This window comes from Penicillium griseofulvum (genome assembly GCF_001561935.1).
Source record: "Penicillium griseofulvum strain PG3 chromosome Unknown contig_77, whole genome shotgun sequence".
NCBI lineage: Eukaryota > Fungi > Ascomycota > Eurotiomycetes > Eurotiales > Aspergillaceae > Penicillium > Penicillium griseofulvum.
The window spans coordinates 409,553-433,796 of record NW_024467426.1 but is presented as its reverse complement, the minus strand read 5'-3'; the positions used below and the strand labels follow the sequence as shown (position 1 = coordinate 433,796).

The window sequence follows — 24,244 nt, the reverse complement described above, 5'->3', positions numbered from 1 at the left end:
CGCTTCAGTCCGATCCGCTCTATGTTGTGCTTATGCTGTGCTTATAGAGCTGAGCCGCTTCGGTGTTTTCCCTCATTTACCCCGGAAGAACCTGAGACATGGGCTAGGTTTAGGAATGTTCGACAAAGTGATCGTTCCCTCTTAGAAAATCTCCTGGTTAGGGCCCGATTTTCCAATAATTCAACGGTTTATATTCAATTAACCTAATTCTATCAGCATGACTGCTGCCCCAGCCTCTTAAACATGACTAGCCTATACAATGTAGCTCTCTATTGCTTTTCCAACAACACAACTTGGCTGCCATAGTCACCCTTGAAGGCGAATTGCAGACCAATATTCATCAAAGTTGCACCAGAGTAAACCACACCCTCATCAATCTTATAGGAAGCCTTCGCATCCAAACCCTGCAACCTAATGCGCGGCCATGAATGATTAATATTCGGGGCGACCTGGAAGACAAACAAGGCAGCCTTCTGACCATCCTCAGCGATGAACAAAACAGCAGGCCAATTCGAGTCCTCTGGAAGGTTCAACCGCCACATATCACCAGTAAGAATAATGGGGTTCACCTTCTCAGCGAGAGCAACGAGCTCCGGCACAGCCTCCTTCTCCTCTTCGGGCATCTCAGCCGGATTAAGTTCCAATCCAAACGAGCCACCCATCATCGCAACATGTCCACGGAAAGCAACGGGGACTGTGCGGCCAGTCTGCTGGTTCGGCACTTCGGACAAGTGAGCGCCCATCGCGCTGGGCGGGTAGGCGAGCGAAGTACCCAGTTGAATGGAGATACGGTCGACAGCGTCTGTGTTATCCGAAGTCCAGATCTGGGGGAAGTACTGCAGAACACCTGGGTCGAAGCGGCCTCCACCTGAAGCACAACCCTCCCAGAGAACATCGGGGAATTGGGCTGTGAGTTCATCGAAAACGCGGTACAGACCGAGCATGTAGGCGTGGCTTGTGGATGGGGAAGGCATCTCGTGAATACCTCTGTTGTTATCCCACTTGACGTAACTAATATCCGCACTCTTGAGAACATCCGAGACGGCCTTGATGATGAAGTCTTGGACTTCAGGAAGAGCGAGGTTCAGCACGAGCTGGTTGCGTCTTTCGGTGCGAGGGTAGTCTCCTGCATGCAAGGCCCAGTCCGGGTGCTCATGGTACAGAGTCGAGTTCGGACTGACCATTTCCGGCTCGAACCAGAGACCGAAGCGCAAGTTCTTTGATGTATTAGCGACCTTCAGATCTGTGATACTCTTCACAAGTGGCTCCAGGCCTTCTGGGAATCGATCAGGGTTTGGGATCCAGTCGCCTAGTGCTGCATCGTCTGAGAGACGTGGGTATTCCTTGCCGAACCAGCCATCATCCAGGACGAAAAGCTTAGCGCCGACTTCAGCGGCTTCCTTTGCCAGCTCGTAGATGGTGCTCTGGTTATAATCGAAAACCAGTCCTTCCCAACTGTTCAGTAATGTGGGACGATCACTAGTGGCAAACTTGCTCTTGATGAGATGGTTGCGGTACAAGCGGTGCAGCGAGCGTGACATTCCACCGAGACCATCCTTGGAGTATACAGAGACACACTCCGGGGAGGAAAGAGTCTCACCAGGGGGCAGAGTCCACGAGAGCTGGCCAGGATTGAAACCCAGAAGAGCACGGGTAAAGCCCTGTGAGCCTTTCTCGACGTTCACGGAGAATGAACCAGTGTACACAAGCGAGAATCCCCATACCTCTCCGTGAGACTCGGTGGCAGAGGGCTCCGCCAAAGCCAGGAAAGGATTATGCTGGTGGGAAGAGTAACCAGAGGAACTTCCAAAGCTTTGGACGCCGTATGCGACTCTTCGCCTCTCGCGATATGCTTCTCTTGCCCAGTCTCCACGAAGGCCGATCATGTCCAAGTCTTGGTACGGCAAATCCACGCTCAAACTGGCCAGAGACTCAATTGTGATATTTTGCTTTCCGTGGTTTGTAACATTCACGCTGCGCACAATGGCATCATGTTTGGGGAAGATCGAGTATGAGAGGTCCGCGGCCACATCGCTGTACTTGTCGTACATACTAATGACTAGGGTGCTAACATCCTCTTCTGTGCCAAAAGTGGATGGTAGCCCAGTCAGAGCAGGCTTGCCGGGGATGATCTTGTGTGATTTGTAGTGAAATTCAGACACGGTATATCCTTCTGATTGACGGATGCTAATGGCAGGGACCCGGAAATCCCCACGACCTTGGTCTGGGAACTCGCGGCGTACACGTCCAATGTGACCGTCCCAGCCATTGACCTCACCAACAGTTTCTAGAGGAATATTGGCTCCAACGGACCCACCGAAGTGGTCCCCTAGAAGATCACCGGTGGTGTTATCCACATGAATGCGATACGAAACATTGTCTCCATTGAGAGCAAATATAGTACCATCTGCCACAATTGCTATATGACATATCGTTAGGGTTTGAATTTGAAAAGAGAAGGAGAAGACCCACGCTTTGCTGATCCCTCGGCCATCACACCAGAGGAATATGCAAGGAGATTAAGGCCTGCGGCCACAACACCCCTTGTTAGTTGAACCATTTTAGCTGTGCTTCGATAGATAGTCCAAAACCTGGGAATCACGTACCTTTTTATATCTTTTTTTTTACCCCGAGTTGTGGGGGAGGTTGCATCAAAGGGGGATAAACCATGTAGATCTCAATGACCTAGTAGAACCTAGAATATGTCTCAACTGCAGTTCAACTGCAGTAAAGTTCTACAAATCTGCAGAACTTTAACTAGTCAAATGCAGATCGACAAAACTTCGGCGATACTCCAGATATTTGTATATACTGGGGTTTGATATTGTGGAGTCAAAATGCGGAGACAACTCCGGGGATACTCCGATACTCCGTGTCCTAGGCGGGTTTGGGGCTCGCTCATTGGTTTTGAACTTTTCAATCCCGACGCAGTTTGCTAAATCCTCAATCTCATCAGTGATCTCGCAAATGACCTTCTGCATTTGGAAGAAATGAGACTAGCAAAGGCCTGTTCAGTATGCCGGTGAGTGATTCATACCCTCCCAACAGACCCCATACTCATGCGCCAAGTGAACGTCGACGGAAATGCGTCATTCCGGCACCTGGTCGTTCATGCGTGTATTGCTCTGCCCGGAATCTGCCGTGTAGTCGGAAACAGATCTCCGTGCCGAAAGAAACGTCCGTACCAGAAGAAGTCATCGGCATTGTATCTCCCGAAAACTCCTTACCGGATCAAGACATCTGTAATGAACTGGTGGAGCTGTATTTTGATTATGTGCATGATAAATTTCATTCACTCTTCCATCGGCCAAGTCTGGTGGAAGACATACGTCGGGGTCAAGCGCCGGAGAATTTAATCTACGGGATCCTCGCATTATCGGCACGGTATGTCTTCAACTCGGCCCGAGTGAACTTGCTAACTCGGGTAGATTTTCAAATCATTCATTTTTTGCAAAAACCGATCCTCGAGAAAGGGGGAAACAATATGCAAAAAGATGTGAACAATTACTCAACTTGAATGATGTTTCTTTGACAACAATCCAAGTTTGTGTTTTGCTCGGCGCCATCGCTGTAGTAGATGGAAGAAACCCTGCCTCGGAAACCATCTACTACTCAATTGCATGTCGCATTGCCCAACTCCTTGATCTCCCAAACTGCCCTGCTGCAAGTCATGTGGAACAAGAAGTAAACATAAGAGGTTCGTTCCTCAACACTTCAAAAATACCAATTCTAACATCCAATAGTATGGTGGACCCTCTGCATGATAGATGTCTGGTCTTCAACAGGCGTCCGACTCCCCCGTCTAATGATCCCCCAACCCGACATCCCCCTCCCAATGAATGAAGCAACCTTCCTTGCCATGACACGCACCTCAGGCTTCACAGCCTCAATCCCACCAGACCACACCTCATCCCTGCTCGCCCAAATGGTCCTCCTAAACCGCATCCTCTCAGAAATCAACGACTTCAACACCCAATCCGCAACAACAACCCTAACCGAAGAATACATAACAAGCACCATCTCAACCCTCTCAACCAACCTCTCAACCTGGCTCAAAAACCTACCCGCACACATGCACGACACACCCTCCAACCTGCAAGCCTACGCCTCCCAAGGCCAAGGCCACCTCTTCGTAACCCTCTACCTAGGTTACTACAACTACGGCCAAATGCTCTTCTATCGATTCCTACACGAAGACATCCGAAACCACACACCGCGCACGCACTTCTACGCACAGCAATGTAAAGAACACGCCGTGCGACTGTGCGAGATGATCTACCGCTCCGAGGAAGTCCCCGGCTGCGCCGTGCTGTACAATATGGTTGGCCATGTACTTGTTATTGCGTCGACTGTGCAGATCCACACATTGCTTTTTGGGGACGAGGGGAGTGTTGTGAAGGCGCGGGCGAGACTAGAGAGGAATTTTGTTATTCTGACTAAACTGCGTGCGCTGTGGCCGACGCTTGATGTTTGTATGGAGCGGTTGCAGGCTTTTCATCGGGCTTGTAGGAGTTCGATTGATACTAGTTTTTGTATGGATGAGTGGATGGTGAGGTTTTTGGTTGAGTTTGCTAAGCCGGTTAGTGACAAGGATGGGGATGGTGTGGAAAGGCCGTGGGTTTTGGAGGAGATTGGTATTTGTTAATTGGTTGTTAGTGTTTAGGTATAGCATGGATATTGACGAGGTCGTACAGTTGAAAATAGGCGGTGACGAGAGCGGTCAATTAGATATATATCGTGTTTTATCGGATGATATATGCCCCTGATAAATTCAATTGAACAAATTCAGGCACCGATTTTCAAGATACAAGTGTATATTTGTTGCATACCACATGGATGAAAGAGATCAAAATATCGTGGACTACAACGAGAGTTTGCGCAAGGTATATCGCCCAATACAACCACCAAATACGGGAAATAACAAAGATAGATATCAAACAGCCTTGAGAATGCACTTAAGACATTTGGACCCTCCTCGAGGCAGTATCAGACCATACTTGAAATGTTGAAAGAGTGTCTACGGGATATTGAGAACCAAAGCCAACAGCAGAGCAAACCCCAGGTTGATGCGGACATGCTAAGCATTGCTATGGGATTTTTAGAAATTGGGAAATAATTTGTAATAATATAATAAATACAAAGCGGTTGAGAGAATCGATTTATCATACTTTTTTAGAATAAAATGGGATCCAACTGTGCTTATATATCCGGCATGGTCCCTCCCTCAAATCAAACATAAACGACCATATTTGAACTTTGAATATAGCTCTAAACGAAATACAAAAGGTACTTTAGAAGTAGATTTGGATACCGTTATCAATTGATTTCTGATTGTAATTAAACGATATATGTTGGCAGTCGGAGGGTCCTACATTCCAAGTGATAATCTGCACAGCCACGAGGATATATGATTCCGGATTCCTAAATCCATAGATCCCGGGTATATATGGATATATCACCATTGGGACAGATGCATGGCTGAACCAATGTGGAAATAACCAAATTGCCAAACATAGCCAAGTGCACGTATACAGCGGGGAGATACTGGAGAGAAGTCAAGGCAATACTCGACTTCTCACAAATCTTTAAACAGGTAGCCCAAACACCCCAATCCCTGCTCTGTCCAGAGAATAAACAGCCACCTTCCAGGAATGCCATGCAACCAACTCCAAAATGTATGCAATCGTAAGACATGTCATGATATAGCGTGGTTGCGGAGAGCTTCCAGCCTCCGCACCCGGAGCAAAAGTAACGGCAGCCGTCCCCGTTTGTGGGATTACCGTCTAGGAGCTCCGGTATCAAGACGGGGGGAGATTATTAAATAAGTTCGTCGTTGTAACTGTGAAGAGTTGGACCGTCTCCATTTCAGTCGATCAGCGGTTTCTTCTGGTTGCCGACAATAGCGGCGCCTAGATGGCTGAGGGCGTTGGGGTCGTTTGGTCGTACAATTGCTGGAAGAGGCAGCATGGGGTTGTCTGGGTTGACGTGGGCGGCGTCTCGTGCGGCTTGCTCGATCGCTTCCATTTCTTCTTTGCAGCCGGCGTGATCGAGAGGGCAGACCACGATTGGTTGTCGAATGGTGATGTCTCTTGCAGAGGTTAAATGGGCCTGTCGTGTGTAAGTTTTGGGAAGATATACAATGAAACCAGGGAGGAACGAACTCGAACTGTCAGATAGTACTCGATTTTATATAGACTTGCTGTGGTTGTGAAACCACTCACACCGTACGTTGGAAATGCAGCCCTACTTCTCGGCAAGATTCCTTCTGCGTCACGGAGGTCCTTGGCGGGGAATACCAACCCCAGATTTGTTAAATAGCCCGATTGTGGTAGTTTAACGCCGATGTTCTCTGTTTTCTTGGCTAGAACTTTGACTTTGCGCTGGGGCTCATCGCCTTCGTGATTGTAGATAATTTCCTCGTCGATGCCGATGGTGATCTTGCTGATGGTCACTTTACGCGCCTTGCCCATCCAGCTCTCGTTCGGTGAAAGTTTGACATAGACGCTGACAGGATCGAGAGGACCGTAGGACCATCGTGGTAGTGAGATAGCTAATGTGACCAGATGATCTGATACGCGCTCGGCTGACTCTGGACGATTGTACATGCCGAATGTGGAGAGTGTGTCATAGCGCGCGATGGGGACGGGGAAGGTATATTTATGCTGCTGCTGTTGCCCTTGCTGAACCATCACCACCATCTCGTAGTATGTTTCAGCAGTGCGACTCGGGAGTTGTACACTAGCTGGGGGTACACGGCGAGAGGCATCTCGGCCACCACGACCAAATGGAATAAAGAGAACGAAGGGCAGGTCCATAGATATTACTTCCTCGTATTCTCGGCCGGCAGGACATCGAAATAGCAGCATCTCTTTGCCGACGATGTCGGTGATCTCTTTCCGCGGCGGAGCCAGGCGCTTCTTTGTGAGGGAGTCGGCCGAAGGGTGGATTGTCTCGCGGCGGAGGAGGGAAATAGTGACGAGCGAGACGTTGACTGGAGCTGTGATGCCGACGCAGGGTCTGATTTCAACTTTGCCCTCAATTCGTGGCTTGGATGGTCAGTCAATGGGACCGCATGAGCAGGGGGCCGAATCGGCTCGCCGCAGGTATCGCAGGGCGCTTACCATGGTCGCCGAAATTCCTGGGTATCCGATCAGGAAATTCCCATTTGCTGGGCCTGATACGCGCACGAAGGCGGCCATCTCGAATCAGCTGTGCCTGTCGCACCATAGACATGGGAGGTTGGTCAAGTTGTGGGGAATATGCGAATGGATGGATCACAGATCATAAGGGCTTCGTAAAATGTGGGGACATATAGATGTCTTGAATAAGAAGGTTAAAATAGGTTGAGAAGTGCCAAAGGTTCTAGATGTCTAGAGGTTTCAGATAGGGAGAGGTGAAGGAGCTGACCTTCTCAAAGGTAGTGGGGAAAGGTGCACTGAGCCCCCCCAACAGCCACAATTAACTTGAGCCTCTATAATCTCTGGTTTTTGTACTCCAAAGTTCTATATATTAGGTCTAATATATAATTATACATGTATATAGAAGATTTAATTATATTCTCCCAGACGTAATTGTTATCGGGCACCATAAGTCCAGTTTCCAATGCCTATGTCATCATCGTCATCACACATAACTGCACAAGATATTAGTCCACAAATTATTATAGAATAGTAAATAGAATATATAGATCAAATATCAATATCAAAATATCCAGAACCATGGAAGACCAAATTCCTGGACCTTAAAAAGAATATTTCACCGGTTGCCAGTGCAACCATGACATCGTATCCGTCTCCACCTGACTTCTTCTTTTACATCCATCTTACATACATTCAACACCTACAACATACATTATGCCTCGCCGCGCAGCAAATAGGTCACAGTCGACCCTCTCCTTTGGAGGTCGGGTCACCAAACCAGTCACCGCACCATCTCATAAAGCCAAGGCTCTCGAATCAACCCCATCGCTGCCCGACACCTCCCCCGCCACTCCCCCGGAGCCCCAGCAGCTGCCTGTCACCCCAAATGAACCATCTAAGCCTCATGTCGCAGAGCTAGCGGTGCGACAACAGGCCGCAGTCGAACACCAAGCACCCTTATCTGAAGAGGACAAGCGGGCACTGAAGTTGAACAAGCAGGATATCTGGCGATACTGGCAGGCTCAAGAGAAGAGTCGCATGGCACCTAGGGGTAAGTCGAGTTTGTCACACAAGATATTAGTGTGAATCAAGAAGTTAATTCCAACTCGATAGCCCACCAGGAAGGTATGGATGTAGAGGAAAAGATTCTCCGACATTTTGATCTTTCCAGTCAATATGGGGTATGTTGTCCAGGTTTCCAATAATCCTTCATAAAGAAGTCATCTAACATAATGTCTGTTTCTCATTAGCCCTGTATTGGAATCGCACGAGTCAAGCGATGGAGACGGGCTAATCAGTTGAAGCTCAACCCGCCCATCGAAGTCCTCGCAGTTCTTCTCAAGGGGAAGAACACCAAAGAGCGAGCACATATTGACGAATTGTTATCCTGAGGACATATTGTAATTTGAATTGGCGTTGACAGACTTGCATGGATTGGGCGTTAGATAATTAATGAGATACGAATGACATGGGTATTCACAGCCTTCAAGGGTACATTCGATGGAACAAGCACATTCAAGCAATTCGTTTCCATGTGAGCCGACCGAGGTCGCTTCCCATTGTCTCACGGAAATTGATAGGTAATTTCCGCTTATAAGCCGTATACGTTTATACGATCGAGAATTCCCGATCCTGGGGGGTTGATCCTCATTTAAGCTGTCAGCTATATTTATCTGTTCGAGATTAAAGAGATTAGAGACCGGGATATGACATCTCATTTCCGATCCCCGGATTTAGACAATGGGTCTGGGGACCCCGCGATATTGAAAATGGCGTATTTGCTTTTTTTTGATATTCTTTATCTCTACATATTTTACTCCATAGTATGTACTAGAATATATACATTATCATGTTCATGTAGTAATAGTCATGATTTTAAATAGTCTAAACCTATTTGAGAAATGTTTCACTCGGCCGATGCGCCTTTTTCTTTTCTCTTACATGGCAAATGGATTGATAGGACAGGATTTCGCTAAAGTGGGTGGCAACCATGTGATCTTCTTTGACCTGATTTTCCTAATTTGGTAATTGACCCCCCAACCCCACGCTAAGAATGAATTGTTAGTTGTACTTGGCAAATGTCCAGGTCAAAGATGGGGTCTAGTCTATGTCCTGACTGGCCCACCCCCGCTAAATGTCTTACTTTTTAGTTACCCTTTTCGTCTTCCCCAATATCGGTCTGATCATCCTAGGTAAACGAATGGTTGACTCATAAATACATTGGCTCTTTTTGCCACTGATCGTCATATGCAGGTACGATATTTCACCCTCTCAAGATTACGAAGTACGAAGTACGGAGTAGTTATCCTATCAAATGACCGTAAAGTCCCAATGAAACTCTGAACCCGACTTTGATGCCTCTATCCGAGGGACCTCGGGAGCTACAACGTTGTACATAAGGCTTATACTGGGATTATAACCTGAGTTTAGACCCTTTTAAATCTTGCTATTAAAAGGAAGCCGTGTGTTACCCCAAGTAATTTTAAAAAGATCAATAAAATATCATAATAATATGATTGTTTATATTAATTGCACAGTGCGTCGGAGTAAGTCCCAATATGGTATAGTGCAATGCTACGCTCACTCTCGGGCCCTACCGAGGCCTGCTAATTGATTTCCCCGGATTTTCTTCATATGGGGTTTGACACTTTTCTTTTTTAGGGCCTTTGTCTTTCAATATTGCGCAATATGCAAATATGCATACTCTTTCTTTATAGAGATTCTTTACATGGGGACGCAATGGAGACGCTGCACAACCCTATGGAGTTCTGTTGTGTCCCCGTACCGCACTGTCCCTCAAAACCACTAGGCTAGCCTGACACAGTGGAAATTAAAGCTAGTAACCACATTCGGCCTTATGACTAGCAAATGGGAAGCGTGCGACAAACATTGCCACTGGTCCAGACTTTCCGGTGGCTTCCTCGTTCGCCCTGGTCTAGTCTCGACTTGGCAATGCGGGCATACGTACTCCGTGCGAGACGAGAGCACCTAGTCCACTCAATACTCGCCCCCAAAGCTCAGTCGGCTGCGGGAACCCAGGATCCGGCGTAAGCCTTCAGGCTTGGCTGTGCAATGAGCGTCCAGCATTCTAATCCGTGGTAATTGCGATCTCATTCAACCGCGGCCTTGGCCTGCTTTTCGGTGGATTGCATCCTATTAAGCATGCGGAGACATGTGATGGTCCCACCTTTGGTGCGACCCTGCTAGGGGTCTCTCCACGGGGGAAAAAGATGGAGTATATGGACTGCTAAAGCTTATAAGAAGGGCCTCACCCATCCCAAGTCCAGACTCTTCTCAACTCATCCGCACTCGCTATATACACTTGACTGTCTTTTCCGGCACGCCGTTTTATAATATCTTTTATTTTTTCAACTATATCATCAAGATGAAGTTCTCCACCTCCCTGATTGCCCTGGTTGCTGCCGGCCTTGCCAGCGCCCAGCTTCCCGATGTCCCCGCCTGCTCCGTACGCACCCTGATACTCCAAACCTATTATATCTATACTAACACTTCCCTCTAGCTGAGCTGCTTCGTCAGCGCCCTCGGTGGTGATGGTTGCTCCGAGCTCCTCGACTTCGAGTGCCACTGCCAGAAGCCCGAGCTCGTCAGCACCATCACCCCCTGTGTTGAGAAGGCTTGCGAGTACGAGGACCAAGTCTGTACGTTATCATCCCCTCCCTTCTTTGTCTCAACCCACAACTAACTCATATTTTCCAGCCGTCTCCAACGCCGTCACTGATCAGTGCAAGTCCGCTGGCCACCCCATCTCCATCCCTCCCATCAAGAGCGATGGCGGTGAGGAGAGCAGCACTGCTGCCCCTACCACCACCAGCGCCGCTGAGACCACCGCCAAGCCCACTGAGACTTCGGAGTCCTCCTCCGCTGTTGAGACCGGCAGCTCCTCCGCTGTTGAGACCGGCAGCTCCTCCGCTGTCGCTCCTCCCCCCGGAACCACCTCCACCGGATCCACCTCCGTTGGCTCTTCCTCCGGCGTTGCCACCTCCACCCCTCTGGTCAGCAAGACCGGTGCTGCCCCCAGCTCCTCTTCCCCCGCCTTCAACGGCGCTGGCAGTGTCAAGGGCAACATGGCTGGTGTTGCTGCTATCGCCGCCGCTGCCGCTTACGTCCTGTAAATTTATCTATACCTAATCTGAGGCTATTGCCGGTGCGTGCGACTGCATCTTGTTGGCGGGGATTTGCTTCCTTTTTTGCTAGCTGGGTTGGTTGTTGAGACGTCCGAATAGGTTACCTCCCTGTATAGTTTGACATGCTTAATACAATGCACGTCTTGTTTTACCTTCTGGGTGAACGGATGTTTATGATTTGATCTTTCTGTCTCCTTGTTCCTTGTAGAGGTTAAGACCAGTAGATTTCGTATATTAAAGAAGCTTATATTGATTCATAATGATTGGACCATAATAAAAGAAGCTTATCACTTTAATTGCCCTACAAGGGAAAGACTGAGGCTTATGCCTATCTCGGGCCTCTTTAGATCCGTCGATATCATACGTTTAGACTGAGATGTGTGACAGACAAAGAAGCGTCCTTTCGCTCAGGATGCGCAGGGGTATAGTGGCCCCGGGCTCTTGCCTACTTACGAGTCAGGTCTGGCTACGGAGTAGTCGGCAATACTTTCCAGGTTTCTAGCTAAAACAGCTTCCTGTCACTGAAAATCTGACATCGACCGCTAGCAATTTAATTGAAATCACTTATCCGTGCTGCTCATCTACCAAGGACCGATCCTGACGATGGAAGGACATCGCCCGCCTTCTGTACGCCAAGAACGCAAAGGTCTATATCCTATGCCGCTCCGAAGACAAGGCGCTCAAAGCTATCCAAGACATCGAGAAAGCCATTCAAGACTCAAAGGGCTCACTAATCTTCATCGCCTGCGATCTCGCCGACTTAACAAAGTCAATACCGCCGCCGATGCCTTCCTCGCCCGCGAACAGCGCCTAGAGGTGCTCTTTAACAATGCCGGCGTCGTACGTCTGCACATCTAGTCTTTCCATTTTGCCATTCTCCTGATATATAATAGATGGTCAGTCCAAGCGAGCCCAACGAGCCTATCACCGTAACAGCACAGGGCCACGAGCTCTACCTAGGCGTCAAATGCGTAGCAACCCACCTACTAACCAAACCCCTCACGCCGACTCTCATCGCCACCGAGAGTCTAACTCGAGTTATCTAGTATAGCTCCTTCGGCATAGAGATTAGCGCGCACCAGGACGTAGGCATTTCTACGGACAATCTCGACTGCCATAATCCAGAAAAGAAAACCCAGCGCCATAGTCTAAGCAAGACAGGCGCCTGGACTCTAGGTATCGAGCATAACCGTCACTACAGAGCCCAAGGCGTGGCTAGCGTGCTTATCGATCCTGGTAACGTCGTCTCCGGCTTACCGCGTGATCAAGCACTACAGCTGCGCATCGTCGCTAAGCTAGTGTTCTATCCGACTGTTTACGGCGCATACACGGCGCTTTACGCTGGATTTTCGCCTAAGGTCGTTTCTGACCAGGTCGACTGGACTAAGGAGTGGGGTATGTGTGACACTTCTATAACCAGAACTGAAATCCTAATGTTTTGTAGTTGCTCCGTTTGGGCGGATCATCCGGCCTGATTTGACTAAGGCTACGTTACTTGAGAGAGATGGCAGGAATGCGGGCACGGCTAGGTTCTGGAACTGGTGATCATATAATAACTATAATACAGGGCAACTTGAGTTACCTGGCACTGATAAGTAAAAATACCACCGCGTACAGCGCGATATGATCTGCTTGTAGAACTAGTACATACTGTGAAAACGATATCGGCAGCATCTTGGCTTTAATAGACACGATCTCCCTCATAATCTTTAGTTTTAAGTCCGGAGTCATTTCATCCCATACGGCCCCAAGTTGTAATCCTGTTACTTCCACCATGATGATGTATTCCGAGCCCACCGGGTTTTGAGCAGTAGAACTCCACGCAAATACCCGAGGCACAGGAATTTTCAGAATTGCCCGGGCCTGCTAAATCTATGAAGTTCTTGTGGGTGATATTAAATGTTTGCACAAAACTCACGAATTCCATTGTAGTAACCTGTGAGGCAGTTGTGTAAAATGCAGGGCCCGCGTATTCAACGAAAATATCAACCTCTTCCATAATTATACAACCCTGATCATCTACTGTCAATTCCTCCAGAAAGAATCAGTTCCAATCAAAAGCAAGTGCCATATTCATCATTATCCTCGTCGTTCTCATCTTCATCGTTCCCATCGGAGCTCTCGAAGAAAAGAGCGGAACCTTTCAATGCCGGCCGTCGCGACTTGACTTGATTTGCGGCTACTGCCAACAACAGCTGGGGATCTCCACATCTGCTAATTGAGGCACCGTCCAGGAGTGGCTTGTACTCGTGGCCAAGCTCTTCTACGAGCGCGAGGAGCATGTTTTTGGGCAGGTATCTGCCGGGAGTTCCCCAAAATAGCTTTCCAGCTTCTGCTTGCATAGTCTCCGCGGCCTTATCCCCTTGTGAGTTTTGCTCCCAGGCATGCCGAAGAACCTGAATGGCATAATGGAAGTAGAGGTAACGGGCAGCAGGACGAAAGGACGAACGGAATATCAAGACTCTATTGTCAAGGTCTCTGTATTTGAGTGGAAGGTCCCGCACTATCGGATGTTCCAATTTGTTCCATGAATGGTCTAGCAGCCGTATCTTTAGGCTGCGGACATCGCTGTTGAGCCACCCGAGAAGCTGTGCTAGCTTTGGGCGGTCGGGGAGGTTAGGTACAATGACCATTTTACCGGAATCGAGGTAGTGCTCGATGTACTTGGAGACCATGACACCGTTCCGGGGCGAGAAGAGCTCGGGAGTTTTGGTTTTACCAAAAATGGCGTCCATCGTTGTCTGCCCATGCATGTATGCAAACAGGTGGGCTGCGACGACATCTTCGCTGTCACGCCAGTCTCCAAGAACAGGACACCAAAGGTGGTCATAAAGGTCGTGCTTAGCGTTGTATTTCTCGATCATTTGAGATCGGAATCTGGACTGCTGGTCCGACTTACGGCGTCCTGCGCCGGTACTGGTGATCCCCAGTCCCATCTTGCTCGTACAGAACAGCTTGACGAATGAAGCTCTGATGCTTCTTCTGGGTGCCTCGGGGTCGAGATCTGACAGTCTCTTTTGACAAATTTTCTTGGACTGCTCTTGAGCCCTGATGATCTGTGTGATCTCTTTGGCCTCGTCCGACTCTTTCCAACTGGCCTCAGAACCCTCGTATCTTTGTAACGATATTTTGCGTTGCAAGTGGGATTGTGCTAGGCCTATTTCCTCAATCTCCCTTGCCCGCGCCCAAAATTCTACATCAAAGGACCCATGGGCCCGGAGACGCTTACGCGCCTGTCTCATACTATCATTCAACGTTCGCTTCCGATTTTCAAGGTCCGGGAGCGGTACATCGGGAGATCCTGGGCGAGGTTGATAATTTTCAGACATTGCGAGAAATTAGTAGGTAAGTTGCTTAGGGAAGATTTGTTGGCTTCTACTATCTATACAGAAACGCCTTTCCGTTTACTGTAGCGGGCACTAGACCGTATGCGGAACGGAGCTCATCCAGCGGTCCACGGGTCCAACCTTAAATGATGTAATCATGGCTTAACATGGATTACTATACATTTTACCATATTCTCATATCTCTCTTTCAATTTGCTAGCCTTAGATAACAGCATAAGATACCAGACTTAGAACAGCAATTCGAGATCTCTAAAGTGGGAAATTCCATGAATACGGACTAGCCTCATCCACTATGTCTTCCCCAATCTCTTCGCCCCGGCATCGGAGGCTTTTACGTCTAAAAGATGTGAACATCCCGACAAGCAATATTATGGTGATTTCAAACCTGGTGGGTAATTTGCGCAATTTAAAATGAACATATAGAGCAACAATCATTAAAAAGAAAACTGAAAATCATTGTAGTGGGGCACTGTAGCAGCAACAGGAGCAGCCGTGATAGAGCCCTGCGTAAAAGGATCCGCTCATGCCTGCACTTATAGTGCAGCTGACCGAGTCATTTGAAGCTTTCAGATAACAGTCATATTACAGGGGTGAAGGTGATATCATATTTGGTTGTCATGTCCGAAGTGGATGCAATATGTTTCCCGGTGAGGCTCACTGTCTCAGGGTCTTGGATCACCGTTCACGAAGTGGGATAGTTGTAATGTGTCCACAGAGTTTTGAGAACCACTTGTTCGGAATAGCATGATGGTAGGAAATAGGCTCAAACTCCGATTTAGGGCTCCTTTCGAAGGTTGAACGCATTGTCCGGTGAGGAGTTTAGCTAGGGCGGTACATCTGTTGAACAAGAATGTAGGTGTCCTAAGGGGGATGGGGAAAAGAAATCTACAGTATAAAAAAAGGGTAAAAGCCCCCCTTGATTTTGATTTTTATGATTTGATCTCTGTTCTGTTTGCTTGCGCTTTGCCCATCGTGGTTAAGATTTGCGGGTTTCGTATATCAAAAAAGCTTATATTAATTGGCAATAAATGGATTCTCAGAAACTTATCACTTTGAATTCCCCTACTCCGTACATTGTGGAGAAATATATATAGATCACAGCACGAATTAATAAACCTGTCTGCCAGCAAAAGACTCTGAGCTTTCTGGGCCCACCTCGGGCCTATCGTTTAGGCTGTTGCCGTTCGTAGGCAGGGCTACCTCCCAAGAAGCAAAAAAAATAACCAATGACCGCGCTTCTGGCATTGTTGGCTTTTGTACGCAGTACTGGGCTAGTGAGGAATAATTACAACCCTCTTTTTATCACCCATCGAGTCATTGGGCATGGGAGCGCTGTAACGATGCTACATAGCCACCGGCTATATTACTAGCGTAATACAGGAACATTGAATTCAGTCGAAGCAGGTATGTTGTTCAAAGTACGGAGTAGATAGTGGCCAAATAGATATCATGTGGCCACTTAATGTATATTAAATGCATGATGGTCAACTTTTATCCATATAGCGTTACTCTATACAGAGTACTCTGTACAAAAAGTGTATTTTTTGTAGCCCAGGAAGGCGTTCATCCTGGACCCCATAATTAATATAAAACCTGGCCTATAAAACCTTCTCTCATCAGATAAACTGAAGTAGTTTCTTCCTGATTCAATCAGCTTCTGCTTTTGTAGCCCTTAAGAATCTCTTACTTTTTGGAACTGACCACATGCGGCTGCAGGCCGAAAGTTTAAGATTTGAACCTCAAAGAGGATCCTATTGGCCAGTAGACGGCGAGCGAATTCATTTTGTTCTAGTAGTTATCATAGACACCACATCAATTTGAGACCCCCTTGGCTGTACTGAGAGTGATGAGTTAGAGCCCGTTTTGTTCCAATATGTACAGAACTGACAGGCAGATAGAGACAGTTGTTTAGTGCTAATCCATTGCTATTTGAATGGTGTCATCCATCATCTATCCATTGCTATGTAGGAGACCTTGCTGATCCACCGGTTGACAGAACTCTACTCAAGTCGAACCAAAGACCCAGTCTGCTAGAATGACCCCCACAGTAACAACCTATCCCAAAGTCAAAATGACATCCATTGGATAATTACAAGACACTCACAAGCGATTGATCAACTCCAGGAGTGACAACAAGATCAAGAGCAGGCCGATACTTTTGCCAGTAATTTCGCGTCAAAGGTAACTTCTCGTTGTGTTGTATACTCTCCCGCACTTCAGCCACTTTCCTATCGCCATCTACTATATCAAATAATGCCAAGGCATTGCCGTGCCTCTCAATAAGCAACGTGACCTTTTTCTCATCGTCATGCTCTGCGTCAACAGTAGCTTGATTCTCAACAGACAAGGTGAAGTTTCCAGCTGACAGAGACCCAAATGGCCATCGCGGGGAACCAATAGCTAAACTTTCATCATTGCTGCCGGGTAACGTAACAACCCAGGTAGTTGTAAGTGAAGTTTTCATATTCTGGATTGGGGATAAGCTGTGGACATTTTGCCCTAAGGAGAAGTAGCGGGAAAATGAAAATTTGCTATAGATGTATGTTATCCACTTATATATAGCTCAACGGTTTAGTGTCAAACTAGATCTGTAATGGTAAGGATCGACGATTTGGGGCTCCGCGGTATTGCCCGAGAACTCAGATCATTACAAGCGGCCGAGAGTCGATTTATGACGCTAAGGGCTATACAATGTAACCTTAGGTGGGGTGGGGCCTGAGACTAGGCCGAATGAAGCAGAGCATGTAGTGTCCAGGAGATTTCGCATCAAGGGAGGTCAGCTGGATAACAGACACTTATTGGGAACGCCTCACTAGCAAAAAGTAAGCGATCTGTAAGGAATTGTAGGTATGCAATAGACTTCTTTGGAGAACGTACGATTGAGCCGCAATCATGTGATGCAGTAAATGGCAGGATCACCCTAGTGTTCCTGCTCCTAATCTACTACGGAGTACGGAGTACAACAGACAACATAACTAAGGATTATAGCCCTGGGTACACTGGTCCGAACGGCCAAGGAGTCGGATCGAGCGGCATCCCCGGTAAAATGAAAGGAGTAGGGCGTCTAGCTAAAAGTTTACAGGTAGGAAACAGGGGGCCAGAGAGAAAGGGGAAAAGGGGGCCAGAAGGGAGGGCGAGCGATTACTCCATACGGAGTAGCGGTATAGACGCAGTTTCTGAAAAGTAGCTATCGCCTTAATGTCTCATTTTGAAATAAGACCAGTAAAATAATTAAGATAGCTAAATCACTATTACAATTGCCTTGATAAACAAGGTGTTAGGTGCAAGTCCAAAAAATGAAGCTTTTGACCTCCATACAAATTGAGATATCACCAATTTTCCTAGTGGTTAAACAGTTTTATTGAATTCTACTATATAAATCCTCCTTATCTAGAGCACGACTACCATCAATATCATATATTATTCTCTTATAATTAGCGTCTACTGAGGGATTATGCTCGTTACATCTTTTAATTCATACAGTTGTATATAATCGTCCCATGTTCTATATTCTCTTGGCGGAAAGCTATGACGTGGGCGCACCCAAACCTGAATTGAACATCCCTTTCACATATCTCCATCTTTCTGTTCTAATTCACTTATAACAGCGCATTCTTTGAAACTCACTAGCTCAACATGTCAATTTCCAAATCCAAATTCCGCCATCTACCCCGCGCCGCGGGGTCCTTGATCTGCCCATACAAGGTACCCACACAAGCACTTTTCCATAGTAACTCCGATATTGACACAGAACTAGGGAACAGCTCTCCTCAAGTCATCTCAATTTAACAAAGGCTCCGCCTTCCCAGAACATGAGCGAACAAAGTTCAAGCTCCACAGTCTCCTTCCGCCAAACATCCAGACACTGGATGAGCAGGTTCAGCGCGCTTATCAGCAGTATAAAAGCAGAGCAGATGATTTAGCCAAGAACACCTTTTTGGCTAGCATGAAAGCGCAGAATGAAGTGCTGTACTACAAGGTTCTGACATTCCGACGAAGGGAATATCAAGTGCACTATTACTAACTTGTGAATAGCTTGTGCAAACACATCTCAAGGAGATGTTCAGCGTGATATACACGCCTACTGAAGGAGAAGCGATTGAGAATTACTCGCGATTATTTAGGAAGCCGGAGGGGTGCTTCTTGAATATCAATGACCAGGGTCACTTCGACGAGTATCTCGCTGAGTTTGGGACTGCGGAGGATGTTGATTATATTGTTGTTAGTGATGGCGAAGAGGTAATTATATATCCCAAGTGAGAACTAGTGCGTGATAACGCTTACCATTGATTTGTTTACAGATATTGGGCATCGGGGACCAAGGTGTGGGCGCTATTCTCATATCAGTTGCCAAACTGGTCATCACTACACTCTGTGCTGGAATCCATCCTCCTCGACAGCTTCCTGTTGTGTTAGATTGCGGTACAGATGTAGGTATACCCCATTCTTTGATTTAATCTACATTTGCTGACGCCATGTATAGAACGAAAAGTTGCTCAACGACGAACTGTATCTCGGCCTCCGGCAGCGTCGGGTTAGAGGGGAGAAGTACGATGAATTCGTGGACAGATTTGTCAAGGCTGCTCGCAAACAATTTCCCAAGGCTTACATCCACTTGTAAGAGGAATGATTCTTTTCTATTCGAAACGCAGCTAACGATACCAGTGAGGACTTCGGGTTAAATAATGCACGAAGAATACTCGATAGATATCAGTCACAGATCCCCTGTTTTAATGACGACATCCAGGGCACAGGGTGTGTCACACTCGCTGCTATGTTAGCTGGTCTTCAAGTTAGCCAGGTCAAACTGGAAGATGTGCGAGTCGTGATCTTTGGCTCGGGAACGGCTGGTATTGGCATTGCAGACCAGATTTCAGATACCATCGCCACTGAGACTCAAAAGTCGAAAGATGAAGCGTCAAAGCAGATCTGGTATGTAAATTATACAGGTGATAATACCCCTGCTAACATTGTTTCTAGGTGCATCGACAAGCCCGGTCTCCTCGTAAAATCCCTCGGCGATAAGTTGACCGAAGGCCAGACACCTTTCGCACGCGACGATGACCAGTGGTCGGAAAACGATCGAGATCTTCTCTCGGTCGTCAAAAAGGTCCATCCCCATGTGCTTATCGGGACATCTACCAAGCCCGGAGCATTCACGGAAGATATCATTCGCGAGATGGCCAACAATGTAGAACGACCCATCATATTCCCGCTCAGCAATCCGACACGACTCCACGAGGCGAAGCCGGCTGATCTCTATAAATGGACTGACGGACGAGCCCTTGTTGCCACTGGTAGTCCATTCCCACCAGTTACCCATAACGGCAAGGAATATGACATCGGTATGTATCCAAGTCTCCCCAGGCATTGACCGCTCAATATTAATGATATTCTAGCGGAATGCAACAACTCAACTTGTTTCCCGGGTATTGGTCTTGGGGCAGTGCTCTCACAGTGTCGGCTGGTTTCCAAGAAGATGCTAGTCGCTGCCGTGGAGGCACTCAAGGCGCGGTCACCGGCCCTGAAAGACCCTTCTCAGCCGTTACTTCCCGACGTGGAGGATGTGCGTGAAATCAGCGTGGATATTGCCGCGGCTGTGATCTCGTGTGCTGTGGAGGAGGGACTGGCGCAGGCGGAGGGCATCCCTACCACTGACTCGGAGCTGCGGGAGTGGATTCGAATCCAGATGTGGGAGGCTGAGTACCGCCCTCTCGTCTATGAGAATTAATATTGAGGCAGTGTTGCCATGTTTATTCAACATTTGATATTAGTTACGAATGAACGTATCCAATGAATGAATTAATCGAGATACATGTAAGCCCAGAATCGATCTCATAGATGTGTGCTAGAAAGAGAATTATCGATCAGGAAATTGAGAAACACAGCCCTCTATCAGCTTTGGGTGTGATACATTCCGCAAGGCCAAAATCATCATGCAAATGTAATATCTTACAAGATGTTCAATAATATGGAACCTATGTGAGCCAAAGCTAAAAAAAAAACAAAGCTAAAAAACGACGATTGAAACGTATTGACTTATGGAACCCATAAGCGCATGAATCCCACGACTTCCTGACGACAAGTCACACAGCTGCCAAAGTTGTTCATGGCAAGGCTCACGCGACAGTCCTCGCAAATACATAGACAGCGACAGGGCCAGGTGATTATAGCCCGTGGGCTTGTTTGGCAGACCACACAGGGTGGACCATTGGGGCCGAGGCCTGTTGCGCCGGACTCCCATGTATGAGCATCGGAATTGCCCGAGGTTTCCGAGCGACGGGAAAGGATGAGCTTCTCAAGGAGTTCAGCTTCCTCTTCGGGAGTGGGTTTCCGGCATTCGGACCCTGAGTGCATGGCGTTGAGTTGCTGGAGACGGGATGAGAAGATGATCCGGGATCTCTCCCTCTCAAGTTGTTTCTGGTAGCGACTGCGCGTCATGATCTGTGGACTATCCTGGTTTGTTTTGAGATGGGCAGCTAAGATCCTGGCTTCTTCTCTACTGTCGCGATCGCGCGGGTCAAGAAGACGAGCGAGAGTGCTCATGTCGATCAGGGGATCTTGGAGTGGTGGGCTTGCTCTATCTGCATACGGTTCAAGCTGGGTAGGAGTACGACGACCATCTTCCGACGAGTGATCCTCCCATTCAGACTCCGAGGCATTGGTAGACATAGATACCACGCTCGTGGTGTCAAAGTCATCAGAGGGCGGGGAATAGTCAGAGGTTTGATCTTGGTTTCCCCATGCACCGCCAATTTTCCACCAGCTGTACAATCTGTCGTCTAACCGACTTTCGTCCGCGCTCATCCAGTCTGGCCGATTCGCGCGCTCTCGCTTCCTCATCTCGATCTCAACATCAAAGTCATGGTCTTCGGGGAGCTCAAGCTCTCCATTTTCTGAAAGGATCCAGAAATCTAATGGCTGCGATGGGTTCGTCTTGCCATCATTAGACTTCTGTCCACGGTGACCCACCATGCGTTTCAGCCACATTGGGCGAGCGCTTATTCCCAGTCGATCAAGCACATTGTTGAGCCCATATGCAAGCCAACGGAGCATTATGAGGGATATTGCGCGGAAGAACGAGAGTACATGCCATAATCTAATAGATACTCGCACTGCGCCAACTCCCCCAAGCTCAGCTCGAGATTGCACAGCTCGAGCACCGTTCTTGGGTTTCTCGACCTTCTTTTCGCGGTTGTAACCACTCTCCCAAGCAGATTGTTCTGGCATATCGAAACTTGAGAAACCCATAGCTTCGATAGGTCGACTGCTGGGTTCGTTCAGTTCGCTCGGTTCGCTTTGCCAATTGCTATAAATTGAAGATCTCCGCCTCGAGGCTTCGATCTCAGAAAGGCGATCCTCTTCTAACCATGTCATCCGCCGCGCGACGACTGATTTGCCCTCGTTCAAGAACACAGCCTCACTTGCGGCGGTTAGTGCAACATAGCCGATTCGAAGCAACGTCGTATAAAAGTCTTCGTGTCTGTTTATACGAATGCTCCTTATCTGGTTTGATCCTTGCATATTCTCGTGGGCCATCAAGAAACGGTCATAGAGTGAGACAGGTTGATCTTCCGAGGGCAGTGAGACAGCGGTGATGGTAAGTGCCAAAGTGTATATTGAGAGACAAATCACAATACCACCCAATAAAAAGATATGAGGAATGAATCCCACTATGCAAACAGTCGGGAACCTGAGCACGCCAGTTTCGAGGCTGACGGGCGGACCACCGTCTAACCCCCACGACATGGCTACCATGAAGCAGGCACCCCAAAAGGCGGTGCTGAAAAGCCGATATTTGCTCTGCTTCCCGAAAACTTCTAGTATGTGGGAGGTGACGCTATTGCAGCACGAAATCAACGCGATAAGTAATAGTTCGGGGGTGACATTCATGCGTTCCAAGACTTGTGATCTTGTGAGGAGTTCAAACACCGAAGTTGAGCTGTCATCAGACCCACCAGAAAGCGCACTGAGGGGGCTTTGTTTGGGAAGACCAAACAGACCTAGTCCGATGGACTTACTGATCATCGACTCGGCTTCTGCGAAGGCAATTGAGTGTTCGAATATGGACATCCCCGTCTCAGTCATCACCGGCCTGCCTTGTAATGCGCACGAGAGTGTTTCAATAAAGTGGCTCAAGCAAAGCAGCATGAATGTCGGCCAGAGTAGGGAAAACGATCCATATGGGATACCAGGATTGTCTCCGCGCGCCATCTTCACAGCGCTGCACGACTGTTCCTCAGACTCCCATCCCAGAAGTGTCGAGCTAATCGAGTAAAGAGCTCCCCCGTCACTAGAGTAGTCGAACGCGAGTTGCTTTCCGGGGTATCCGTAGCGCATTGTCGAAAACGACGGCGACGTCTGACATCGGATTCCACGGAGCAGGCTGAGGATTTGGGAGGCGAAGAGAATTATAGGGATTAATCGGAGAGCCGCGCGCCTTTCCCAGCCTAGACGAAGGTGTCGCCGTGTGGATGCATAGATAGTAATTCGGTTGAGGATGAGGGCCTAGGCCATCAGCAAGGTAGGTATACAAGTCGAGAGCGGGGGTCTCACCTCCACCAAACAGGCAAATGACCAAAGACTTGTCAGATACCCAAAGAATCCACCGAGTTTCTTCATGGCCCCCAAGAACTCCGCAAAGTAGTAGCCACTCTCCTGGCCGGCTACATCGGCTAACTCATTTCCAGCCATATCCGCTGCATGTGTTGCGGCTGTAGTGCTGGATCCAGCTGCTGATCCTGCGCTGTTCCAGAGGTTTCGCCCGAGGGCCTGAATTCCGGTTATTCTCGCGATAGTATGGGGAACCGTTCGGAGGGCAAATGTCTCGGCGTGTTGAAAGGCGCGAAGGGGGGAGGTCAAGATTTGATGCGGTAAAGAGGACAAAGAAGAAGTTTCTGGTGATAAGGTTGTGTTTAACTGTTGTAAGAAAGCCGTGCTAGATGTAGTTGGTATTGTGGAGGGTTCAACGATGCCTGACATGATGAGGCGGTGTTGTATGCGCCTCTGCGGGCCTTATCAGTGATCCGGGGGAGATCAACACGGAGGGCAATGCATCTAACTGTGAGCAGCAATTATGGCGTTATTTAGAAGATGTGACTAAATTGAAGATCACAGTGAGCAATGCTCCTGTGAACTGCATCCCGTAAATCAAAGTGAATGAAAGAATGATCTTCCCAATACTTCCTTGGAAGTTAGGTGGAGCCAGAGCCCATCAATATTTGCTGACTCATCCTCCACCTCGGGCAGGGCTGGGCTTCAAGTTGATACATTCTAGCTAACTATGGAACTCCATATAAATATGTATGATTTATTCAATTTGTCTCCTATGATCCAAACCCTTTGGCAGTAATAGCTAGACAAGGGTGTTACCATTGGATATGTTGATCTCCCATCATCTTTAGACAAATTCGGCCATAGATGTATCGACCGTTTGCATATGCTCAGATGGGATAAGAGGTCTTTTTGCAGAAATCAAGGATACTGCTACAGCGAGAAAGAAAGATATTTCATGTACATAAATACATGCCATGCCATAACGCCATGGCCAAAGCCAGTGTAAGCTAGTCCGGAACTCCCATGGTATTGTCGTAAAAGTCGAATGCTTGTGTCG

At 47.9% G+C, this 24,244-nt stretch overlaps 9 protein-coding genes across 9 annotated transcripts; 5 read left to right on the top strand and 4 right to left on the bottom strand.

The window, feature by feature from the left end:
• Positions 1-269: 269 nt before the first annotated feature.
• Positions 270-2,560, bottom strand: PGRI_080720 (alpha-galactosidase; the record flags this gene model as incomplete). The annotated part of the gene is made up of 2 exons (XM_040795786.1): positions 270-2,419; positions 2,473-2,560. The coding sequence occupies 2 exons, from the start codon at positions 2,558-2,560 to the stop codon at positions 270-272; spliced, it is 2,238 nt and encodes a 745-aa protein (XP_040651351.1).
• A 1,275-nt stretch (positions 2,561-3,835) lies between these two features.
• Positions 3,836-4,645, top strand: PGRI_080710 (putative C6 transcription factor; the record flags this gene model as incomplete). The annotated part of the gene is made up of 1 exon (XM_040795785.1): positions 3,836-4,645. The coding sequence occupies one exon, from the start codon at positions 3,836-3,838 to the stop codon at positions 4,643-4,645; it is 810 nt and encodes a 269-aa protein (XP_040651350.1).
• Positions 4,646-5,865: 1,220 nt separating this feature from the next.
• Positions 5,866-7,199, bottom strand: PGRI_080700 (arrestin C-terminal domain-containing protein; the record flags this gene model as incomplete). Its single annotated transcript, XM_040795784.1, has 3 exons — positions 5,866-6,108; positions 6,222-7,046; positions 7,122-7,199. 3 exons carry the CDS (start codon positions 7,197-7,199, stop codon positions 5,866-5,868), a joined length of 1,146 nt encoding a protein of 381 aa, XP_040651349.1.
• A 654-nt stretch (positions 7,200-7,853) lies between these two features.
• On the top strand, positions 7,854-8,530 carry PGRI_080690 (putative DNA polymerase delta subunit 4; the record flags this gene model as incomplete). The annotated part of the gene is made up of 3 exons (XM_040795783.1): positions 7,854-8,190; positions 8,253-8,320; positions 8,390-8,530. The coding sequence occupies 3 exons, from the start codon at positions 7,854-7,856 to the stop codon at positions 8,528-8,530; spliced, it is 546 nt and encodes a 181-aa protein (XP_040651348.1).
• A 1,994-nt stretch (positions 8,531-10,524) lies between these two features.
• Positions 10,525-11,272, top strand: PGRI_080680 (CFEM domain-containing protein; the record flags this gene model as incomplete). The annotated part of the gene is made up of 3 exons (XM_040795782.1): positions 10,525-10,605; positions 10,660-10,798; positions 10,857-11,272. The coding sequence occupies 3 exons, from the start codon at positions 10,525-10,527 to the stop codon at positions 11,270-11,272; spliced, it is 636 nt and encodes a 211-aa protein (XP_040651347.1).
• A 615-nt stretch (positions 11,273-11,887) lies between these two features.
• Positions 11,888-12,829, top strand: PGRI_080670 (uncharacterized protein; the record flags this gene model as incomplete). Its single annotated transcript, XM_040795781.1, has 4 exons — positions 11,888-12,124; positions 12,178-12,310; positions 12,350-12,679; positions 12,729-12,829. The coding sequence occupies 4 exons, from the start codon at positions 11,888-11,890 to the stop codon at positions 12,827-12,829; spliced, it is 801 nt and encodes a 266-aa protein (XP_040651346.1).
• A 509-nt stretch (positions 12,830-13,338) lies between these two features.
• Positions 13,339-14,613, bottom strand: PGRI_080660 (HNH endonuclease signature motif containing protein; the record flags this gene model as incomplete). Its single annotated transcript, XM_040795780.1, has 1 exon — positions 13,339-14,613. One exon carries the CDS (start codon positions 14,611-14,613, stop codon positions 13,339-13,341), a length of 1,275 nt encoding a protein of 424 aa, XP_040651345.1.
• Positions 14,614-18,267: 3,654 nt separating this feature from the next.
• Positions 18,268-20,362, top strand: PGRI_080650 (NAD-dependent malic enzyme; the record flags this gene model as incomplete). The annotated part of the gene is made up of 8 exons (XM_040795779.1): positions 18,268-18,336; positions 18,389-18,610; positions 18,667-18,870; positions 18,933-19,061; positions 19,115-19,248; positions 19,297-19,563; positions 19,612-19,976; positions 20,031-20,362. 8 exons carry the CDS (start codon positions 18,268-18,270, stop codon positions 20,360-20,362), a joined length of 1,722 nt encoding a protein of 573 aa, XP_040651344.1.
• A 308-nt stretch (positions 20,363-20,670) lies between these two features.
• On the bottom strand, positions 20,671-23,613 carry PGRI_080640 (putative ubiquitin-protein ligase (Asi3); the record flags this gene model as incomplete). The annotated part of the gene is made up of 2 exons (XM_040795778.1): positions 20,671-23,139; positions 23,188-23,613. The coding sequence occupies 2 exons, from the start codon at positions 23,611-23,613 to the stop codon at positions 20,671-20,673; spliced, it is 2,895 nt and encodes a 964-aa protein (XP_040651343.1).
• Positions 23,614-24,244: the final 631 nt, after the last annotated feature.